The following is a 22,996-nucleotide window of genomic DNA, read 5'->3' as shown; positions in this document are numbered from 1 at the left end:
CTAAGGGGCCAAGCCCAACCCCTGAAAAACAACCCCACACCATAATCCCCCCTCCACCAGTGCACTAAGTAAGGTCCATAAAGACATAAATGAGCAAGTTTGGGGTGGAGGAACTTGACTGCACAGAGTCCTGACCACAACTCCTTGTGTGAAAAGGCAGGCATAGAGTCCTTGTGGAAGTGGGTCTCTTGTATAGCAACCAAATCAGCTTAGCTAGAGAGCGCTTCTTTCCACAGAGAGTGGTGTTTTGCTGGGTGATTCAGGCCACGGACATTTAAGGACATAAACTTAAGTCCCATCTTTTTGTTTCCCGGCTGATATAGAGAGTGGTGTGGAAAATTAAGATGACCAGAGTGCGAGAAACTAAGGACGGTATGATGAGGGTTCTTCAAAGCAAAGATAGATCATATGCTCCTCGCAGGTACACATTCTGTGTGCAATAGTATAGGAGAGTCCTGGCCTCAACCAAATAGAATACCTTTGGGATGAGTTAGAGCGGAGACTGCGAGCCAGGCCTTCTCGTCCAACATCAGTGCCTGACCTTACAAAAGTGCTTCTGGAAGAATGATCAAACATTCCCATAGACACACTCCTAAACGTTGTGGACAGCCTTCCCAGAAGAGTTGAAGCTGTTATAGCTGCAAAGGGTGGGCCAACTCAATATTGAACCCTACGGACTAAGACTGGGATGCCATTAAAGTTCATGTGCGTGTAAACGCAGGCGTCACAATACTTTTGGTAATATAGTGTATTTTAGACCCAGAGGGTGGAAATATTCTTCTTTGTATTATTAAATATTGCCTGTTGACTGTAGTTAATGTATATTCACCCAACTTGCACCAACTGAAACTCCTGCGTAAACTTTTCTCCAAAATTTCAAAGGATCCCTGATTGTGGGTGGAGATTTTAATATGGTAGCGGACCCCCACCATGGACACCTCCTCGCGATGGAAAGACGTGCATAATGCAAGGCGCTGCTACCACTCCTCCGAGTATGAGTTTACATATACTGAACAAAATTATGAACGCATCACTTGTTTTTGCCCCATTTTTCATGAGCTGAACTCAAAGATCTAAGAAAATCGTGATTCATCCGTGAAGAGAACACCTCTCCAAAGTGCCAGACGCCATCCAATGTGAGCATTTGCCCACTCAAGTCAGTTACTATGACGAACTGCAGTCAGGTGGAGACCCCGATGAGGACGACGAGCATGCAGATGAGCTTCCCTGAGACGGTTTCTGACAGTTTGTGCAGAAATTCTTTGGTTATTCAAACCGATTGTTGCAGCAGCTGTCCGGGTGGCTGGTCTCAGACCATCTTGGAGGTGAAGATTCTGGATGTGGAGGTCCTGGGCTGGTGTGGTTACACGTGGTCTGCGGTTGTGAGGCCGGTTGGATGTACTGCCAAATTCTCGGAAAGGCTTTTGGAGACGGCTTATGGTAGAAAAATGAACATTCAATTCATGGGCAACAGCTCTGGTGGACATTCCTGCAGTCAGCATGCCAATTGCACGCTCCCTCAAAATTTGAGACATCTGTGGCATTGTGCTGTGTGATAAAACTGCACATTTTAGAGTGGCCTTTTATTGTGGCCAGCCTAAGGCACACCTGTGCAATAATCATGCTGTCTAATCAGCATCTTGATATGCCACACCTGTGAGGTGGACGGATTATCTCGGCAAAGGAGAAGTGATCACTAACACAGATTTAGACAGATTTGTTAACAATATTTGAGAGAAATCGGCCTTTTGTGTAAATAGAAAAAGTCTTAGATCTTGGGTTCAGCTCATGAAAAATGGGGGGAAAAAACAAAAGTGTTGCGTTTATGTAGCACCCTCCTAGGTAGGTGCTAGGGAGTGAGTATTGTTTTGGCTCTGACTGCCTATCAGAGGAGCAGCAGGTAAATTCTATATTTCTCTCTGCTTAACAGGGAGCAGGATCTGGGAGTTAGTTCTGCTCAGGATGCCCAGTGTGTGATTCATGTGGTCTGAGGGAGTGTCCCCACTGGTCCAATGTGGAGGCACATTGGGCAGTGGAGGAAACCTGGCCAATGGGCACACAGACTTTGATACAGCCTCAGTGATTGGCACAGACTGGTTGTCTCGGTGCATTGTGGGGTGTAGTATAAAAGCTAAGAGCACATGTGCTTGGGGTCTTTGGCTGGTGAGCAGAGTCCCGGAAGGAGGGTGGCGGCTGCCTCCTCTTCTGCAGCGGTTGATGTATGATCACAGGCAGTCAGCCTGGTGAGCCAAAAGTGAGGAGCTGAACCCAGAGATCCAGGAGAGCTGACTAGGAGGAGTTGAGACACTGGAGAACCTGAAAAGCAGTATCGTGAGTACAGGGGATCAGGGCCTGACCAGGAAGGGGGCCACTCCAGAGTACAGTAGTCAGAAGACCGGTGTCAGCTGGTAGATAGAAAGGGGGTGCTAGGCGAGTACCCTGAAGATAAGTGCTAAAGAACGTTACCTCAAATTCATCTAGTGGCAGGATGAAGCTGCGGCATTGCCGCATTCTCAGATAGAAGTTCTCAGCATTGTGACTAATTCAAGTTTTGTAGTATCCCACTCATCCCTTCTCCCATCCCCATATAAAATAACAAAAACAACAACCCCTAGACTGTTCATTGACTGAGCCGGAAAGTTAAGTGTTAAGATTCTGCATGCAGTTGATATCGGTAACCCAGGGGGACCTAAAAGGTGAGAAATCCAGCAGCCCTCAAGGGGGCAGTGCTACATTTATAATGTTGTTCAGTATATTTCTCCCCAAGACACAATTCCTACACATGAATCGAAATGTTTTTGGTTGATAAACTGCTACTGCAAAAGGCGTCTTCATCTACCATTGCTGATATTGTGATGGATTGGGTAAAATGTCTATTTTTCTATGTCTACCTTTGTACATGTAAATATGCTTTTTTATTCCTTACTCAAAATGGCCGCTAGCAGCTCCCCCTCCCATCGAGTGAAGCTCGTGTAACTAAGATGGCGCCCCCATCTAAGACTACACCCAAGATGATGACACCCAGATCCTGGAGGAAGTTTACCTTACATGGACATGACCAATCAGAAGCTACAAGCAATCAGATAACGCTATGCTTATGACGCACTTGCCCGCGACACTAGCCGCTCACCTATATAACCCCACGTACCCAGTAGCAATAAAGGAAGTATCACTTACCTGAACACGTTTCAGTGTGGTTCTTCTCGTGCATTCACCAGATTATATAGGCCAAATCAGGAAGGGGGCAGATACTCACCAGAAGATTGGTCTGATCCAAAACAGCATCACATGGTTAGGAGGGGAACCCTTGGGGGAATCAAAAATGGAGAAGGATTTGGGAGTCTTGGTTGATGATAGATTAGGCAACAGCATGCAATGTCAAGCGGCAGCTGCCAAAGCCAGCAGAATATTAGCATGCATAAAGAAAGGGATGTATTCCAGAGATAAGACTATAATCCTTCCACTTTATAAAACTCTGGTCCGACCGCATCTGGAGTATTCTGTCCAGTTCTGGTCGCCAGTCCTCAGGAGGGATGTGTTGGAGCTGGAGAGAGTCCAGAGAAGGGCAACTAAACTAATTAGGGGATTGGAGGACCTTGACTATGAAGAGCGTCTACAATCGCTTGATTTATTCTCCCTGGAGAAGAGACGTCTGAGGGGGGACATGATAGCAATTTATAAATATCTTAATGGGGATCCCAGCTTAGAAAAAAAGCTGTTCATTCGAAGGGATTGCATGAGGACTCGAGGGCATACAATGCGATTAGAGGAGAAGCGTTTTAATCACAGGCAACGTGGGGGGTTCTTTACTGTTAGGGCTACAAGATTGTGGAATTCTCTACCACAAGAGGTGGTTTCTGCGGGTAGTATGGTGGCTTTCAAAAGACTCTTAGACTTACATCTCAAGGATCAGAACATTCAGGGCTATGTGAGATGATTACAGCCACACACACCTACACAGGTTGAACTGGATGGACTATTGTCTTTATTCAACCTCACCTACTATGTAACTATGTAACTATGGTCCAATCATGCTGCTATTTTTATGTCTCTGGTAGATGTGGACACTAGGCTGTCAATATTTGTGTGGTGTTGCAATAACTCCATAATTTAGAACCCTGAGGTCGAAAAAACTATCACCAATCATCTACAAGAGTTTTTCTTGCTAAATAACCTTCACGACACAGACTCACTCACCCTGTGGAACACCTACAAGGCCTCCTAATTAAATTGGGATCTATGGCTAAAAAAACAGTACACTGCCAAGATTGATGGTCTTATCTTCGACATTCATTCCTTAGATTCTCTGAACAAAAGTGTCTCCATCCACTACTACGACGGGATGCCTCTCTGTCACATTTCAGATATAGACTACAAAGGTTGTGTAGCACTACCCCTCGCAGGAGCCACTGGTGAATGAAGGTATCTCCCACCATGGACAGCCAGGCACACACAATTTTCCACTACTAGCTGGAGACAAGAATCAGTCCTTCCAGCTTTGTTTTTGTATTTTATTTGGGGACTTGAACTTGGATAGGGTTTAGGGTGTTAAGGGATGCCCACTTGATCAGCAAAGAATTCTTCAGGACACAAACTATATACAATCCTCCTACCTCCAGCACAATCTTGCTTGTAGAACTCCAAGGACCAGCTGGCACTGCTTATATGGTCTAGCCATTAGACTTGTAGCAAATTCCCTTTACAGGCAGGGACAGTAGCAAAAAGAAGTCCTGGTGCTCAGCTGTCCTACTCCTGTAGCTACTTTTCCCAGCACCACCTCTTCAGGCACTTCCAGCCCACCTGGCTTTAGCTACCTCTTTCACTAGTCCTTCTAGCTAAGACTCCACAGTCCTCCCAGACTGACTCTGTTTCCATCCCAGACTGCTTGCACCCAGTCCCTTCAGGCATGCCTCTCAGTCCTCTGAATAACAATCACCAGCCCTCCTGGCTGTCTTCCTCCCTGAAGATTTGCCCGGAAGTATCCTCCTGCTGTCCTCCCACTTGCTCATGTGCCTCTGTTCAGGATTCCTTTGTGTTGTGAAGAAGGTCCCTTCCGCACCTGAGCCCAGGCCTGAGGTAACCCCCCCTCAGACTAGGGGCACCTACAAGGGCCACCGACAGCTTCCACCCGAACTCCACTGCCCCAAGCTGGGCTGACCCAGAGTATGTATGTGGACCTGCCCCCTGCCAACCCATCTCTTGGGGATTGGTAAGGGCCCTCAGAAAGCTCCAGGCAACTCCTCCACTCCCATTCTTCTAGAATATTCTGCACGTTTCTAGAAGAAGGGGGAGGTCTCAGAGATTCTGCCTGTGAGTCATACCAGCCTCCCTGAGTCACTCACCCGACCCAGAATAATCGAAACAACTGACAATTTATCTACACTACCAAAATACTTGCACTCTAGCAACACAGCTAGGGTGTGTTACAGTTTTTGTGCAAACGCCACGACGAACACTTGAGACACTTGAAATTGAATCATTGTGCACTTAACATTAGGGCGGGTAAATTCCTTGCACAGCGATTGAAAGCCCAGAGAACTAAGAAACGAATCCCATATATTTTTCACCCACATACCAAAGAAAAGCTTTTAAATCCCCAGGCGATTGCAGATGCCATCGCCGAATTAATACACATCCCATTATTATCTGACCCGTGACCCTGCTACCCCTCAGCCGTCAGACAGTGATATTCAACAGTTTCTGGCTCCACTCAAACTCCCTACTTTGAGTGATGCCCAACTATTGTCCGTAAACACCCCACTGAAATAAATAAAATTATAAATTCCCTGCCTTCGGGGTAAATCGCCGGGACCAGACGGCATTACCTACGAATACCTCTTTAAAGATATCCTCACCTTTTTTCTACTTCCAGTATTTAACGCGATTGAACCTACTTCCTTCAACCCTGAAATGTTTAATGGCACACATTGTAACCCTCCTAAAACTGGGGAAAGACCTGAATTCTCCTACCAATTTCCACCCAATCTCTCTTCTAAATTACATGCAGACATTAAGGTGTATGCCAAACGTCTAGCCACCGGACTACTAAATATTTTAACCCTCTTTAATTAAACCCTATCAATTGGGGTTCACCTGGGATAGACAAGCACCTGCCACTAGGCATTTGATAAACCTTATTTACTAAACAGAGCTCACTTCTACGCCCTTGCTACTGCTCTGGATAAATGCGGAAAAAGCATTTGATGGAGTCCACTGGACTTCAGTAAGGTCTCCTATTTAGCACCCTCCTAGATAGGTGCTAGGAACAAGCATAGTTTTGCTCTGCCTGCTTGCTAATCAGGAGAGCCTGATCTGTTAGTTCTGCCTGTTGCATGTGTCCCAGGTGTGATTCCTCTGGGCTGAGGGAGTGTCCCCATTGTATCCAATGGGAGAGCATATTGGACAGTGGAGGAAACCCAGTCGGTGACACACAGGCTTTTGTGGCTGTCCCAGTGGGTTGGCACAACAGTGGTGCATTCTGGGATTGGTCATAAAAGCCAGTGACACATGTGACAGGGCGTCTTTGGGTGGGAAGCCAGGTCCCAGGAGGAGGGTGACGGCTGTCTCTCCTCCTGTCAGTGTAGAAAGTGGTGACAGGCGGTCGGCCTAGTGGACCAGGAGTAAGGTGCTGAGCCAGGAAGTCCGGTGGATGCTAACCAGTGGAGCTGAAGGCAGAGTGACCCAGGGAAAAACAGTGTCCGTGAGTACCTGGAAGCTTGCCAGGGGTCTGCCCAGGAAGGGGACCGCTCCAGAGGAGAGTCAGTGGACAGGGGCTAGCACACACAGCAAGGGAGAAAGGGGGTGCCAAGTTGAGACCCTGAAGAGTAACTTTAATAGGAGCACATTCAGCCATCTTCACTTCTGTGGCAAAGGTGAAGCAGCGGCCTTGCCGCATACACTGCAACTAGTTGTCCTCTATAATGTGCATAGTTCAAAGTTGGAGTATCCCACTCATCCCTTTTGCCATCCAAGTTCTAAAATAAAACACAAAAACCAAATCCCCTGGACTGTTTATTGTCTGAGCCAAGTCCTAAAGTGATAAGTTTTACAGACTGTTGCTATAGGTAACCCAGGGGATTCCACACTCAGCAGCTCCCTAGTGGGCAGTGCTACACCTATTATAAGGTACATTTTTTAAAGTCCCTAATCCTAGATCTAGGGGTCCACGTTGAAACCTGTAAACACCTCTCCTCCACACTGCCCTATTCATGGGTCGACCAGAGCATACAGATCCTGGGTATCATTTTAACATCCTATACCAATAAATTAATGGATGACAACTTTAAGCCTCTAATATACACCATATGGGGAAAATAAGCAAGACTCACCAAAATCAAGCTGTCCTGGGTTTGGAGGTTGGCAGCATTTAAAGCAGAGTTCCGGGCACAAAAAAGATTTTTTTTTTTTGTGCCCCTCCGCTAGGTATGCCGCACCGTAAAAGGAATTGGATAGTTATTTTTTTTTTTTTTTTTGTTTACTCACCTTTTTATTGACGATCGTAAATACTCACCTATGACAGCTTCCTCCTCCAGCGCCGCGGCTCACCCCGTCACTTCCTGCCTCGCGATGATTCCTGGGAGCTAAACGTCATAGCTCCCAGGAATCAATGCGCCGCACCGGCCCCACTCGTCATTTCCGGGCGACGCCGCATTCCCCTGCTAAACAGCTTCTGGGCATGCCCAGAAGCTGTTTAGGAATGCGGCGCCGCGCCGGAAGTGACGAGAGGGGCCGGTGCAGTGCATTCTGGGACAGGAAGACGCGGAAGAAGACAGAGAAGAGGACCGCGCCGGTGTAACGTTAAAAAACCATACCCCGTGGAGAAACCATACCCTCGTCACTTCCGGGCTGAAACAGCTGAGCAGCGCAGCAGTGCGCATGCTCAGAGCCCCGGATACGTGATTGAACATTAAAGAATTAGACAAGTGCGCATGCTCGGTGGGCATGAAATTCTCACGGCACTGTGTCTAATGTAAAACTTGCGGCGCTTACATTAAAACAGCTCATCTGAAACGTAAATCATCTCCGCTCTTCGCCCTGTCACTGCCCTCATCTCCGGTAATAAATATAAAAGCGGCGGCGGGTGTATGTGATGTAAATGTGACGGCGATCGCGGCTCCGTGATCCGCTTTTATATTTATTACCGGAGATGAGGGCAGTGACAGGGCGAAGAGCGGAGATGATTTACGTTTCAGATGAGCTGTTTTAATGTAAGCGCCGCAAGTTTAACTACCGTGAGAAATCCATACCCTCCGTAGCGGAACCGGAAGTGACGAGGGTATGGTTTTCTCACGGGTATGGATTTTTCACGGAACACCGGCTTCAGCTGCCCACAACCGAGATGGAAACGCTGTGGAAGAAAATTTCTAAGTAAGTATTTCTTCTAAAAGGTAAGTGCGAACCGGGACAGATCAGAGGCTAGCCATTGTGGAATGTGCTAGCCCTGACTGTCCCGGGGGTATGTTCAACAAAAAAACGTTTCTCTGCCCGGAACTCCGCTTTAAAATGCAAATTCTCCCCAAAATGTTGTATATTTTATGCGCAATTCCGATCCCCCTATCATCTAATAACCTTTCTTTGCTGAAATCGACATTAAAAAACTTTCTATGGAGGAGTAGCAGAGCTAGGTGTGCTCTTCGTGGCCCTGGAGAACAAAATGGGGGTAGTTACAATTTTTAATGTTCGATGGTATTAGCGTAACGGTTTATCACCGGTAAATATCAGCAAGAAATACACTAAAGTTAATATTAGGGCGCACAAACGCAAATAATTTGCCCAATTTTTCAGGTAAAATATAAAACAGGAGGTTGTTCCAAGTAAATAGATACCCAACATGTCAAGCCTTAATAGTGTGTGTGTGGCGGTACAATGAAGAGAATCTTCGGTATGCAGAAATTGCCCATAGGTGACGCTACAAAAGCCTTTAAGAGCCGGTCCATTGACCGCTACAGGACCCGTTCTAATAGGAGCGACACAAGTCGCTCCGACTTAGAAAAAGGGTCCTGCACTATTTCGGGGGGGGGGGCGACCTCGGAGCGACTTGCATAGACTTCCATTATGTGAAGTCCCTGCAAGTCGCTCCGAAGTCGTGGTGCAACGTAATGCACAAGTCGCCCCCAAAGTAGTAAGGAGTCGTGTCGCCTCAGTGTGAAACGGCTCTTAAGATCATAAGTTTAGAGATAACCATAAATTCATACACAATGGGTTATTGCCACAAATATAGGGTGCTTCCTTAGGAGCCAGTGATAGCAGAATGCTGTCATATACAGAAGCAGGAAAAATACCGCTTATATATATGATTTTTAGCTCCTATCGAACTGGGGTCAGAACAGGCTAATGTTCTGGTGTTCGTCCAAACATCCGTAATTCAGTTCAAAATTAGGTTCAGACGAAGCCGTCAGCTCGTCCCTAGATGCCAGTTGCTACTGAGAGACAGAAATTGTTCATTGCGTGAAACCCTTGGAGGAACCCTGGCTGAGAAAGGCTGGACTGGGCAGTAATATATTTCTCTCCCCCTTGGTGGGAGTGGAGATGACCCCATCTATAAGGATATACAGTACATACACACACAGAACAAGGCCGTGTTCTCACTATGAGACGTTTCTCGGGGGCTGCAGTTCCTCTGAGCTCCACAAGGTAGTGATCTCACTTCTACCCAGACAGGAAGTCTCTATGGAAGACAGAAAGTGACGTCAGGTAAAGACAGGAAGTTCCGGGTGAGAGGTGAGTCGGGAGGAAGTAGAGAGGAGATATTGCTCGAAGTGGCAGCAGAGGAGGTAATAAGATCTTATTTTCTATTTACACCCAGTAAGTAACCCGTCATGTTCGTCCTCTTCCTCCATAGTCACTGTGACCTCTTTTATCTCCAGCAGATGTTGATACACACATATATATAGTAGGGCTGAACGATAGTCGATGTGACATCGACTATCGTGCTGCGGGCGTGGGCGATAGTCACATCGCCGAAGATACGTTAGTAAGGCATAGGCATTAGGCAGGGAGAAGTCGGGACTCGGGATGACTCACAGTGGTTGTAGCAGAACACAGCCCGACATCCGTCCCACAAGTTCAGTCTGCCTGCCTGCAGCTAGCCTAGTTCTCCAGCTGATGGTAATATGATCCTAGAGTGAGGAGCTCAGCTCCTCCCTGTAACCAATCAGTGGCTCCCAGCACACTGACACTGAAGAACTGGAAACAAGCTTGTAACAGTTCAGAGTGAAGAGTCGAGTCAGTTCACTGAGTAGTTCAGTACACCGTCGAACGTGTGGGACTGGACGGATGTCATGTCAGGCTGTGTTCTTCTACCTCCTGCCACCACTGTGAGTCCCGACTGTGCCTAATCCACACTGACTGTCACTGTCAATCCCTACAATAACGTTAACCCTGGCCTGCCCTGGCTGTCTGGTGCAATCTGCAATTACAATCAGAAGAAGGCTGCGCTGCTGCAATACTTCCATGATTTCCTCTCAATGTTGCAATATATATCGTTGAAAAAAAAATATCGCAATGTACTTTTTTTCCAATATCGTGCAGCCCTAATATATAGTGTGGAACCCTAGATTAACCCCTTCAGGGTCAGGACATTCCCCCACTTACAGAGCCGGAACATTCTCTTCATTAAGGAGATAAATTCTAGTAATATGTTCCTCTAAACAAACAGCGCTGACAAAAAATAGACAAGACAATGATCATCCTGACCATACATGACCTACAAAGGGCAATTATTACACTACACAGGCAGCCAATGGGCAATCATTACAATATGCAGCCAACACAATGATGGAGTGACGGGGTCAGGAGTATGGAGCATAGAGCCCCTTACATTGCTGGTCAGGAGGAAGAAAACATTCCTCAGCTTGTCATGAAGAATACGTTCCATCATTGGTGTCAGAGGGAAGAAAAAACTGAGGGACGCATCCTGATTAGCTGGCAAAACAAATGAGTAGGTTCCCCATCCTGGACATCATGATGACCCTATATTGACCTCAAAGCACTGCCCTGAGAACAAAACTCGAAGACAGAAGAATGATCGTATTTATCATTCCTTATCTGCAGATCCAAAACTAATCAAAACCAGTTCAGAAATAAAACAAACCCAACAGAGAAAAGATCTTTCATGATCTGGTAGGTCAAGAGGGTCCTCGGGACCTCGAAAATCTAATACCATTAAGCAGTCCAAACTAAATGTTCCTTTGGGGGCAGTAATTCTTCAATGTACAATAATCCTCCTATTAGCCCCCCACACACACATCCTATTATTGAGTGACCAATACCATTCAAATAATTATTACCTTATATTCCCAAAGTTATCCATCTACATAGAGTTCTGTATAGATCAAATGAAGGCACCAATGAGGGTGGAGGAGGACCTAAGTCACATGACTGAGAAGATACTAAACCTCACCCTGAAGATCATCTACCTGCTGACCGGAGAGGTGAGGAGGATTCTGGGAGGTCACATGACATAACTCTTATCTCTATTAATAAAACACAGACCAGACCAGAGAGGTGAGGAGGATTCTGGGATTCTAACATGATATTCCTATTGGTTCTCCAATACAGAGTTTTCCTCTTCTGAAGTCAGGTGATCATATGACCATCACAGTGCCTCCATGTGACTCCCTAAAACCTGAGAGACACAACATGCAGAAGATTCTAGAAGTCACCAAGAAGATGATGGAGCTGCTGACAGGAGAGGTGAGCGGTGCTGGGAATTCTGGGACATTATCCAGTAACAGACAAGGGATGTGTCTGGATGGTGACTGTATCATTGTGTGTGTCAGGTTCCTATAAGGTGTCAGGATGTCACTGTCTATTTCTCCATGGAGGAGTGGGAGTATTTAGAAGGACACAAGGATCTCTACAAGGACGTCATGATGGAGAATCAGCCGCCCCTCACATCACCGGGTAAGAGGAGACTTTATTGTAAAGGAGAGAGCAGTAGGGAGGCTCCACCTAGATCCCCCATCATCTGATAAACACATAGAAACAATGTATTCAGTCATAACTGCTGGAAAATTACTTAGAGCCTCCAAACATTATATACAGTATTTTTTAAGCTGTGCCCTGGAGAATAAATGGTGGGTGTTGCCATTATTAATGTTATTTAATTCTATTCTATGTAGATGGACGGGAGATGAGGAAAACCTCAGAGGATTGTCTCACTTTGTCTCCAGACTGTAAAGTAGAAGATGAGGACATCACACAGTATAGTCCAGGAGAAAACCCGGCTACCTCAAATGTCCATCCGGCACCACACAGTGTAGATGGACCATCGTATTCTTCTTATCCTGAGGAACCTCAGACTGTGAGGTACAGTGCCGGACCATCGTATTCCTCTTATCCTGAGGAACCTCAGACTGTGAGGGACAGTGCCGGACCATCGTATTCCTCTTATCCTAAAGAACCTCACACTGTGAGCGAGGGTGTCGTCCTTCCAACAGATAAGAGCTTTTCCTGTCCTGAGTGTGGGAAGTGTTTCAATTCTAAATCCAAACTTAATGTGCATAAAAGATCCCACACTGGTGAGAAGCCGTATTTCTGCCCTGAGTGCGGGAAATTTTATTTAACGAAATCCCAGCTTTCTGCACATCAGAGATATCACAAGGTGGAGAAGCCGCATTCCTGCTCTGAGTGTGGGAAATGTTTTGTAAAAAAATCAGAACTTGTCATACATCAGAGGTATCACACAGGTGAGAAGCCGTATACCTGCCCTGAGTGCGGGAAATGTTTTGTACAAAAACAAAACCTTGTTAGACATCAAAGGTCTCACACGGGGGAAAATCGGTATCTCTGTTCTGAGTGTGGGAAAAGTTGTTCAGATAAGACACATCTTTCCATACATCAGAGATCGCACACGGGGGAAAAGCTGTATTTCTGTCCTGAGTGCGGGAAATGTTTTTTAAGGAACTTCAGTCTTTACAGACACCAGAGATCGCACATGGGGGAGAAGCCATATTCCTGTCCTGAGTGCGGGAAATGTTTTACACAGAAGTCACATCTTTATAGACATAAGACATCACACACGGGTGAGAAGCCGTATTCCTGTCCTGAGTGCGGGAAAGGTTTTTCAAGGAAGTTCTATCTTTCTGTACATCAGGGGTCCCACACAACCCCTGAGGCTTATTAGTGCCTTGAGTGTGGGAAATGTCTTCTATATGAATGTTGGTGGACATGTGGGGAAGAAGCACACCCTGATATACACCTCAGATATACTCCATGGCTGATCTTCATCATGTAAGAAACACTTCATAAGGAGATCAGAGATCACCAAAGACATGGATGAAGTGTTGTCCCGTGTTGGCCATTGATAGCAGAAGAAAAATAAAAATGGAGTCCTTACCTTTCATTGGCTGAGTACATTCTGTGGGGGGAACTTTTACAAACACTTACAGGTCTATTTTTGAAAAAACAGCCAAATACATGTGACACATTCACTGAGTCGTGATGAATGAGAGTACATTTTGTGGTGGAAGATTTTCCAACATTTAGAGATCTATTTTTAAAAAAAATTGGAATAAAAACGAATATAAAAATTTTGGCTGTATTTTAATTTCTTGGTTTTCTTGACGATTTCATATGATCATTGGCTCCATCTAGTGATCATAATGCTGCGTTGCACTATTTTTAACTAATGGAGGTTCAGTATTTCAGGAAAAAAAATACCACATTATAGCCACTAGATGGCGCTGAGGATCATAGGAAATCACTGTGTTCATTAGAAAATAAAAATGGAGTCCTTACCTTTCATTAGCTTACCTTTCATTTAGTGGTGGAAAACTTTCACAAACACGTACAGGTCTGTTTAACAAAAAACTTACCGTTAGTATACTGGTAACGGCCTTTCTCTTAATCCTTCCAGGACGGCCTACATGTGAGAGATTGTGGCTCCGCCTCACAGGAAACACAACTAATTTGCAGCTGTTAAAAAGGTCCCACCCATCCTTGAGCTTCAGTAATAGAAAAGTAGTTTCCAACCGAACTTTCAAGGAATATAGTTATTCAATAACAAACAGCTACACATATATACATATACATTTATATATACATATTTTTTAGAACTCACCACCATCTTGGGCGGGAAGTAGGCCGGCCGTCCTGGAAGGATTAAGAGAAAGGCCGTTACCAGTATACTAACGGTAAGTTTTCTCCTTTCATCCTTCCAGGACGGCCTACATATGAGAGGATAATAAAGGAATCCATACTGGCCTACGTTAGGGCGGGACCACTGCCTGTAAAACCTTTCTGCCAAAGGCAAGGTCTTGTTGCGACAGTACTTCCACACAATAGTGTTTTAGGAATGTATCTTGGCTGGACCAGATGGGTACATGGCGGACTGCTCCCAGTTTCCTCCGGCTTTTTCGGTCCAGGAAGTTGCCATGCCCTTTGTGGAATGTGCCTTTAGCTTTGCGGGTGTGGGTTTACCTGACACCTTATATGACATGCTAATGGCTTGCTTAATCCACCTCGAGATCGAGGGTTTTGATGCTTGCAATCCCTTTCTTGGTCCAGAATGTAGAACCAACAGGTGGCTAGACCTTCTAAACCTCTTGGTTCTTTCCAGATCTTGTGAGAAGACACTTCTTATATCCAGAAAATGAAATTTCCGTTCTTTTGCACAGCTAGGTTTTTCACACAAAAAGGTGACAAGACCATCTCTTGATTTCTGTGAACAGAAGAAACTACCTTGGGTAGGTACAGTGGGTCTGGTCTAAGAATCATTCTGTCTTAGAGAATTAGCATAAAGGATTCCTTTATGGACGATTTTTTGTAAATCTCCCACTCTTCTGGCTGTGGTAATTGCCGACAGCAAGTTAGCTTATTTGCCAAAATACTTAGAGTAACCTTCTCTGCAGGTACCGAGGGTTCACTAGCTAATGTCTCTAGTACTTGCGTTAAAGCGGAGTTCCGGGCACAGAAATGATTTTTTGCTGAACATACCCCCGGGACAGTCAGGGCTAGCACATTCCACAATGGCTAGCCTCTGATCTGTCCCGGTTCGCACTTACCTTTTAGAAGAAATACTTACTTAGAAAATTTCTTCCACAGCGTTTCCATCTCTGTTGTGTGTAGCTGAAGCCGGCGCGGTCCTCTTCTCTGTCTTCTTCCGCGTCTTCGTGTCCCAGAATGCACTGTCGTCACTTCCGGTGCGGCGCCGCATTCCTAAACAGCCCGGAAATGACGAGCGGGGCCGGTGCCGTCGCATTGATTCCTGGGAGCTATGACGTTTAGCTCCCAGGAATCATCGCGAGGCAGGAAGTGACGGGGTGAGCCGCGGCTCCGAGGGAGGAAGCAGTCAGAGGTGAGTGTTTACGATCTTCAATAAAAAGGTGAGTAAACAAAAAAATAAAAATAACTATCCAATTCCTTTTCAGGTGAGCTCTACCTAGCGGAGGGGCACAAAAAAAAAAATCGTTTTTGTGCCCGGAACTCCGCTTAAAGTTCCGAGCTGAAACATTAGCTCTATTGATCGGGGTCGTTCATCCCTGAACTAACCAATCTTTTTAATTAGAAAAGGCTCTTTGTCCAGATTTTTATCTAAGAACACAGAAGTGCCGTTACCTGTACTCTAAGGGTGTTAACTGGCACCCCCTTATCTACCCCATCCTGTAAAATTTCCAGGATAACGGGGATTGAGGCAGAGGAATTTTTTCTTCTGACTCTGCCAAGTACAGAATGTTTTCCAGATTTTGGAATAAATTTTCCTAGATCCTGGCTTTCTACTTGGAAGGAGGGTATCAATGACTCTGAACAACCTTTTCCCTTCAGGATTCGGCGCTCACTCCCCAGGCTGTTAACTGAAAAACCTGTGGCCTGGGGTGAAATCAGAGGCCTTTGTATTAACAGATCTGGAACCTCTGTTAGTTTCCAGGGAGCTGTCACTGATGGGGATATCAGTCGCGAACCACGTTCTCTTTGGCCCCCAAGGGGCAATCACTATGAGACGCAGTTGCAGTCATCCACTGAGTCTCTGTATGATTCTTGGAATCAGATTTTGAGGAGGAAAGGCATATGCTCGCCTAGCGTGCCATGGCTGTCAGAGTACTTAACCTGCAAGCTATGGCTGCATTACACCCATAGAGAAATTATTCTCTTTTCTGCGCAGCTCAGTGTCTCCTGAGCTAATTTTTAATAGGATCCTTGAGCTGGCACCCCCTGATGATTCAGGTAAGCTACTGTTGTAGCATTGTTTGAATAGATTTGGACTTTTTCCCCAAAATGTCCTTTCCGAAAGCTTTTATGGCCTTTTCCACCACTTTAAGCTCTCTGTAGTTGGGTGAGGCCTGATATCCCAGGTACTCTGGGTATGGGCCTTATTGTGACCAGTACTCAAAGATCTCAATTCCTAAATACTTCGTACGTGGGAAGTTGTTTAGGGGAGATTCTTCCACTTTAGGTGGGGATGGTTAACTTGCAGCTACAGCTGATCAAGATAATGAATCAGAGGACCTGTGCAAGATATGACCACACCCCAGTCGGTCTAACCTCCAGGTCAGCTCCCCCCTTTTTTGGAACTTGCGTCCATGGTGACTTTTTAAGGGTTGTTCTTGACCCCCAAGTCGGCCTTCCCCTAGGTTTTGGGGGACTGTCCACCATCTTAATGATGATATTATTTGAGGGGAGAGCGTGATTTATTTTGTCTAGGGACTTCTGTCTCTTGTTCCAAGAGAGCAGGTGGAAATATTGAAGGTCTCGTGAGTGTAGTTGGGCCACTCTACAGCTGGGATACAAGCTGTAATCAGACCAAACATCCTCATGCTCTGTCCCCTGAAAACACAGAGGATGAAAGCGGACATTTTCCACCGCCGAGACCACTTTTTCTTTTCCTCTGTGAAAAACAGTTTCTTTGAAATCTATCTTATACCCCAGGCAGACTTGAACCTGAGCCGGTTCTATTGAGGATTTCTCCTCATTTATCAGCCACCCTGCCGGCTGTAGGACTGACATCACTTTTTGTGTGTCCGCCTGTTTTGCTGCTTTTGAAAGGGTCAACTTATAGCCCAAATTAGGGATCCATATTGGGCCCTGCAGATGACGCTGTCCTATTTGCAGTCTCCACTGCGAATCTTAGGAATGCTTAGAGTTCCAGATGAATTGGAACCTGCATGTAAGCGTCTCTTCAATCCAGAGTAGTCATACAAAACTACCTCTTAAGCCCCGTACACACGTACCGATCGTCGTCATACAAACGTTCGTCTTTTCTCCCCGGGATGTCGATGTCTGTTGAAAAGTGCAAGGACAGCACAAGAATTTTGTCCGCCGACTTCAGCTGACTGCAGAAGTGATGTCATGTAATGGTTAACTTTCCCTGTGTTTTTTCTTTTCTGAGCATGCCCAGTCTTGCAAATCTGCGGTCTGTCTGCTGATTTCTGTACTGACTGGCGAACAATCGTCCGTTCTGGTGTCGGCATACAAAAATTTTTATGTTTGCAAGAAAGACTCTTGTCCGCAGAATGTGCGCAGACAGCTGTCGGAGGCACCATACTAACAAGCGTACAATCGGCAGATCTTTCGTCCGCCGACGTTTGTATGACGACGATCGGTACGTGTGTACGGGCCTTTACCCGATTTTTTTGACTACCTGAATATTCTCCATTTAGAATCTTTTGTATACCATAAACTTGTTTAGCTTTCTGGGATATACAACCCGACGGCATCTATTTGCGGGTTTGTACCACAATGCGTGAGAGTCAAAAATCTTTGAAGACCTGATTTCACGGTACAGGGGTATTTACCCTCTGCTCCATCCACTCTTGAATCCCCTTTAACAGGGTTTTTCTTTGAGGGATATGATACAGTTATCTCTGCCACTGGCTGAGAAATAAAAACTTTAGTCTGTATCCTCTTCGAATGATCTGGAGGATATAAGGGCTGGTTGAGATGTTTTTCCATTGCGGGAAAAAATTTGGGATAACCTGTTTCCTGAGGATCTAGATAAACATCCTCCAGGCCTTGATCACACAAAAAGGACCCTTTGCCAGGCCAGGCACAAAGTCTTAATTTGGACGAGACATCTCCTTTCATAAGCTTTGCACACACTGCTCTTCTAGCAGTATTCATGAGAGTCGCTGTTCTTGCAGAGGCTATAACTGACTGAACTTGTTAAGTACGACATCATACCCCCCAACTATGGACAGGGAACTTTAGGATGTCTTGTGAGCTTTTAATTACTGACGTAAATTTAGTAAGCTCCTGAATTCCAAAATCTTTTTGGCCAGATAGTAAGCAGGTGTCTGCTATAGCTGTAACCACATTATAAGAATTTAGCAATTCATGCCTCCTTTTAACAAGGGCCACTTTAGATGGGGATGGTTAACTTGCAGCTACAGCTGATCAAGATAATGAATCAGAGGACCTGTGCAAGATATCACCACACCCCAGTCAGTCTAATGCCTCGTACACACGGTCAGATAATCATACGACATATCGTTCGAGTAAAGTAGCATGCTACAAAATGTCGAATGCAACCATGTGTACTAACCATATGATTTATGTCGTACGATTGTGTGAAAGCAACCAGAATGCGTAGCCACGTCTTGGAAAGTGATGTCACCTATAATAACCTGGCTTATAGTTATTTCGCTATTTCCGATCATGCGCGGTGTTTGTCGAACGATTTTTAGCGGACGCATAGTGTACTAATTACACGATTGTCGTTCGCGGGGCTATCGTACGACAGAAGTTTTCCTGTTTGTCCCTTCGGATTTTGTTGGACCAACTGTTGTGATCGGCTGTCGAAAGCTGTGTACTAACGATCAGATTATCGTGCGATCAGGTCGAAAGCGAGTTTTATCGTACGATTATCGGAACGTGTGTACGGGGCATAAAGCTGAAAACACACCATCCAACTTTTGTTGGTAGATTTCCTTCAGATTTACCCTTTTCAATGTAGTGCAAGGGCCTGCCATTGCATACAAATTGAAAGTGTTTAGATCTGCTCCCATATCATATGGTTTGGCGAGTCTAACAGAGACAATCTTCCGAAAATCTTATAGTGTGTAGGCCAATTAGTCGGTAGAGAATTTTACCAGCGAATCTATTCATGAAAAATTATATATTTCAGTGATTGTGAATAGAAATAACTCTGGACTGGGTGTCCTCAAGTCCTTGTACATTCTAGGCTGGTGTAGGGATCCTTTGAGTGGTGTACACTGCTTTAAGGAATCCTTTCCATAGTAACTAATCACACACCTACTGTGTTTAGCCTGATTGGGTCTTGGCTCATGATCCCGCAATCTTTATTTACGAGCATAGCCCACAACACCACAGTTTCCAGGAAAAAGAGATTTTTGTCTGTTTTTAGGAACTTTTTTCTCTTTAAACCTGTTACCGCCCGAGCCCTCCTTACTTCGTTAAGGACCTGGGCTGGCTAGTGTCTTTCCTTGGATCTCGTTCATTCCTGTTCGCAGAGGAAATGTCTTGAGATTCTGACCACACATGTATGGCTCAAAGGGTTTGTGTTGCAAGGCTTAAACAGACTACTCCACAGTACCGCACTTCCAGCATGTTTGTGCTATTAAATTAGAGGAGGGTCTGACAGAGGCCTTCTGGGCCGAGGAACGACCTGCAACAATAAAAGAGAGAAACAAAGTGATTAACTCGCTCTCTTATTTAACATATGTGCTACTCCCAGACACCGATCGTTAACAGGGCTGTCAGTAAGGGAACAATTAAAGGCTTGCTGATCCTAGACCGTATGCAGCAGTAGGCCCCATTATCCGGTAAATTCTCATGTCCCTGCAGCCACCTGTGTATCGACTTATACCCCTAAGGGATGCGTTGTGCTTTGGTCTCTTTTTGGGCAATTTAGAGCCCCTTCGTAGCCGGAGATTCTGCCATGCACATCACATGGACCCGGCGTCTCCTCCACGCTGCGCTCTCTTCCGGGTATCGCTGTCCGGTCTTCACAGTGAGGCTTGCGGCGCGCTCCTTGGCGGGAAATTTTTCACTTACCCGGCAAAATCCTTACCGCTTTATGGAGGAGACTTTCCTGCAGAGACAACAGGACTTCAGGTATGAGGGACCTTCACTGTAAGGCAAACCGCACTACCTGGCATGTTTGGCGACCTGAAAGCTCCTGTTTCCAGGACACAGCTAGGGAGGAACCTGCTATTAGGCCGACCGAAGCTGCCTTCCAGGGGTACCTCTCAGACAGTCATTTGCCTTAGGTTAGTAAAAAAACAAACATTCCGATGTGAGGTTGGAAACACAACTGAACTGAAGCTCAAGGATGGGTGGGACCTTTTTAACAGCTGCAAATTAGTTGTGTTTCCTGTGAGGCGGAGCCACAATCTCTCATATGTAGGCCCTCCTGGAAGGATGAAAGGAGAAAAATAGTTAACCACTTCCCGCCCGCCCTATAGGGAATTGACGGCGGGAAGGTGGTTATATTATCCTGACCGGACGTCATATGACGGCGGCAAGATAATGCGCCCTGCGTGCCCCCAGAGCGGCGATCGGTGGTGCGGGGTGTCACTCTGACACACCGCATCTCTGATCTCGGTAAAGAGCCCACTGACGTAGGCTCTTTACCATGTGACCAGCTGTGTCCAATCACAGCTGGTCACATAGTAAATAGGAAGAGCCATTGATCGGCTTTCCTCAGTTCATGCCTGACAGGCACGAGTAGAGGAGAGACGATCTGTGGCTCTCCTGACAAGGGGGGTCTGCACTGGTAATCAGCATGGATTACCAGTGCAGACCCTTGGGGGGGGGGGGGGGGTGCCACTACAACCACCAGGGATTGCCCACCCACGGCCACCAGGGATGCCCACCCACGACCCCAGGGATGGCCACCAGGGATGGCAATCAGGGCTCAGGGAGCCCGCCAGTGCCCTCCCCATCAGTGCTGCCCACCAGTGCCCATCTATCAGTGCTGCCCACCAGTGCCGCCTATCAGTGCCCATCAATGCTGCCTTTCAAAATGCAACAGCGGTAAAATCTATAAATAAGAAGCTGGGGGGGCTTCTTTGACCCTCCCCCCCAGGTCACCAGAACTAGTGTGCCCATTGGAAGATTTCCCCCTCTATTACTTTTCTGGGGGACAACCCAACATTTCGGGTTTTCTTTTACTTTAACTTTCAAGGATAGTGGTAAACATCTGTTTAGTTCTGGAACCTGTGTGTTTGTATAAACCAAATAAAGTTGTTCTGAAAAAAAAAAAAACAATAATAAACCAACCATTGATTTAAACATTTGTCGTAGTAAAATAAACGACGCTAAGTCAAACTCAACATCAAAAACATCTGCAACATACCAAGTGATATACAACATAACCTCTTCCATGCCGCGCAAAGTCTGGCATTCCTCTCCTACATGTAAAAATTTTCATTTTTTTTTTTTCGCTAGAAAATTACTCAGAACCCCCAAACATATATATATATATATATATTTTAGCAGAGACTCTAGGGAATAAAATGGCGTTGCAATTTTGTATGTTACACAGTATTTGCGCAGCAGTTTTTTAAATTTCAATTTGGCTAAAAAAAATACTTTCATGAACTAACCACTTGCGGACCGCCCGCCGCAGTTTTACGTCGGTACTTTGATGTTAAATACCGGGGTTCTGCCATAACCCCGGTATTTTCTTACAGGGCGGGCGGTCCTCTTTCACATAAAAGTGGTCCCAGTGGCGGATTTGCCGCGAAAACTCCAACTTGCCGAGATCTCCGACGACGTTACTTCTGGTGAGTGTACACCAGGAATAATTGGAGATTTCGACCACTTGGTGTATTCACAGGACACCGGTAGCCTAGCGGGCGGATTAACAATCTGCACTAATTATAGCATCTACCGGAGTGTAAAGGCTGCCGGTGTTCTGTGAAAACACGAAGTGGTCGAAATCTCCCATTATTCCTCTTCTACCCTCACTGGAAATAATGTAGTTGGAGACCCTGGGAAGTTGGAGTTGTCGGCAGAACACCGGGGCTGGACTTGACGTCATAACGTGGCACCCAGCCTCCGAGAGTCATAGAGATGGCTGGGGACCATCTGTTCCTCGGTCAGCTCTATGGTAAAGGGGGACTCCTTCTCCAGGTTTGCCGATCACTGAACTGCCGCTATGATTGTTTTTATGGTGCAGGGAATCACCAGCAGAAAAAGAAGATATCTGAATGATGCCGGCAGCGGCACCCATCATCCCGATATCTCCACTGAAAGCCCAGGACGTCATAAGACTTTAGGCGGTATGAAAGTGGATAGGAAATGAGAAATAAAAATGTTGTGCTAAAACATGTGACCACCTATCATATAAATGATAGGAAAAGAAATAGTGAAAAAATATAGTTCCTGACAGACTCCATGGCAGCATACGCATGGGTTACGCTGCTTGCACTCCTCCCCTATAGGACCCCACTCCCATAAATCTTTGCTCTGAGCCAGGGGCCATGTTTTTCTTTTTTGTCCTCCTTCTAAGGACCAGAATCTGGTCAAAGTCTGTGCAATACATGTCTGCTGCTGACGGATCATGTAGTGATCTAGAAGTTCTTAATATACTTAGCTTCCTCCAGTCAGATTTAGATCTGGCTCTGTTGGTCAGCTCCCTCAGAGTACAAGTGTCAGCTTTATCGGCCTTCACAGGTGTTTCCAGGTATAGGCATCTTTTCCTATCCAACAATTCTTCAAGGGAGCAACTAGGCTCAGACCTCGGAGTAAGTGGAGATTTTCCAAATGGAGTCTCCCTCTTGTTCTCAACTCTCTCTCGGAAATTGGAGCGGAGTGCTCTAAGGCTGTCTCCATTAAAGGCCTCTCTGTCATGTTCGCCTTTCTCCTGGCCATCACGACGGCATAAAAAGCCTCAGAGATTGGTTCACTGGTCATGGAGAACTTTTCTTAACGTTCTTCCAGTTTGAGTGGTGCTTTCACCTATGCTTGACTCAATTCCCAAGTGTACATTAGTCTTTCATGGGAACCAAGAAATTGTTCTGCCAACCTTTGGAGTACTAACTTGCGTCCTTTAGATATGGGAGAGGTTGCGCTGTGGCTTAGTTGGTTAAAGTGC

The 22,996-nt window shown here is 45.8% G+C and overlaps 1 protein-coding gene across 1 annotated transcript in view; it reads left to right on the top strand.

The window, feature by feature from the left end:
- Positions 1–344: 344 nt before the first annotated feature.
- LOC309564446 (uncharacterized protein) overlaps positions 345–22,996 on the top strand; it is a gene marked incomplete at both ends in the record, with an annotated part of 34,121 nt that continues 11,469 nt past the window's right edge. Inside the window, 4 exons of the mRNA XM_082269076.1 lie at positions 345–421; positions 11,053–11,121; positions 12,259–13,035; positions 22,412–22,544. Of these exons, the coding sequence (XP_082125202.1) occupies positions 345–421; positions 11,053–11,121; positions 12,259–13,035; positions 22,412–22,544 (1,056 nt within the window). The remainder of the gene's footprint in view (positions 422–11,052; positions 11,122–12,258; positions 13,036–22,411; positions 22,545–22,996) is intronic.

Source organism: Pelophylax lessonae (genome assembly GCF_965119305.1).
Source record: "Pelophylax lessonae genome assembly, chromosome: 9".
In the NCBI taxonomy this organism is placed as follows: Eukaryota; Metazoa; Chordata; class Amphibia; order Anura; family Ranidae; genus Pelophylax; species Pelophylax lessonae.
The sequence above is the reverse complement of the archived record's forward strand: the minus strand, read 5'-3'. Positions and strand labels throughout refer to the sequence as shown.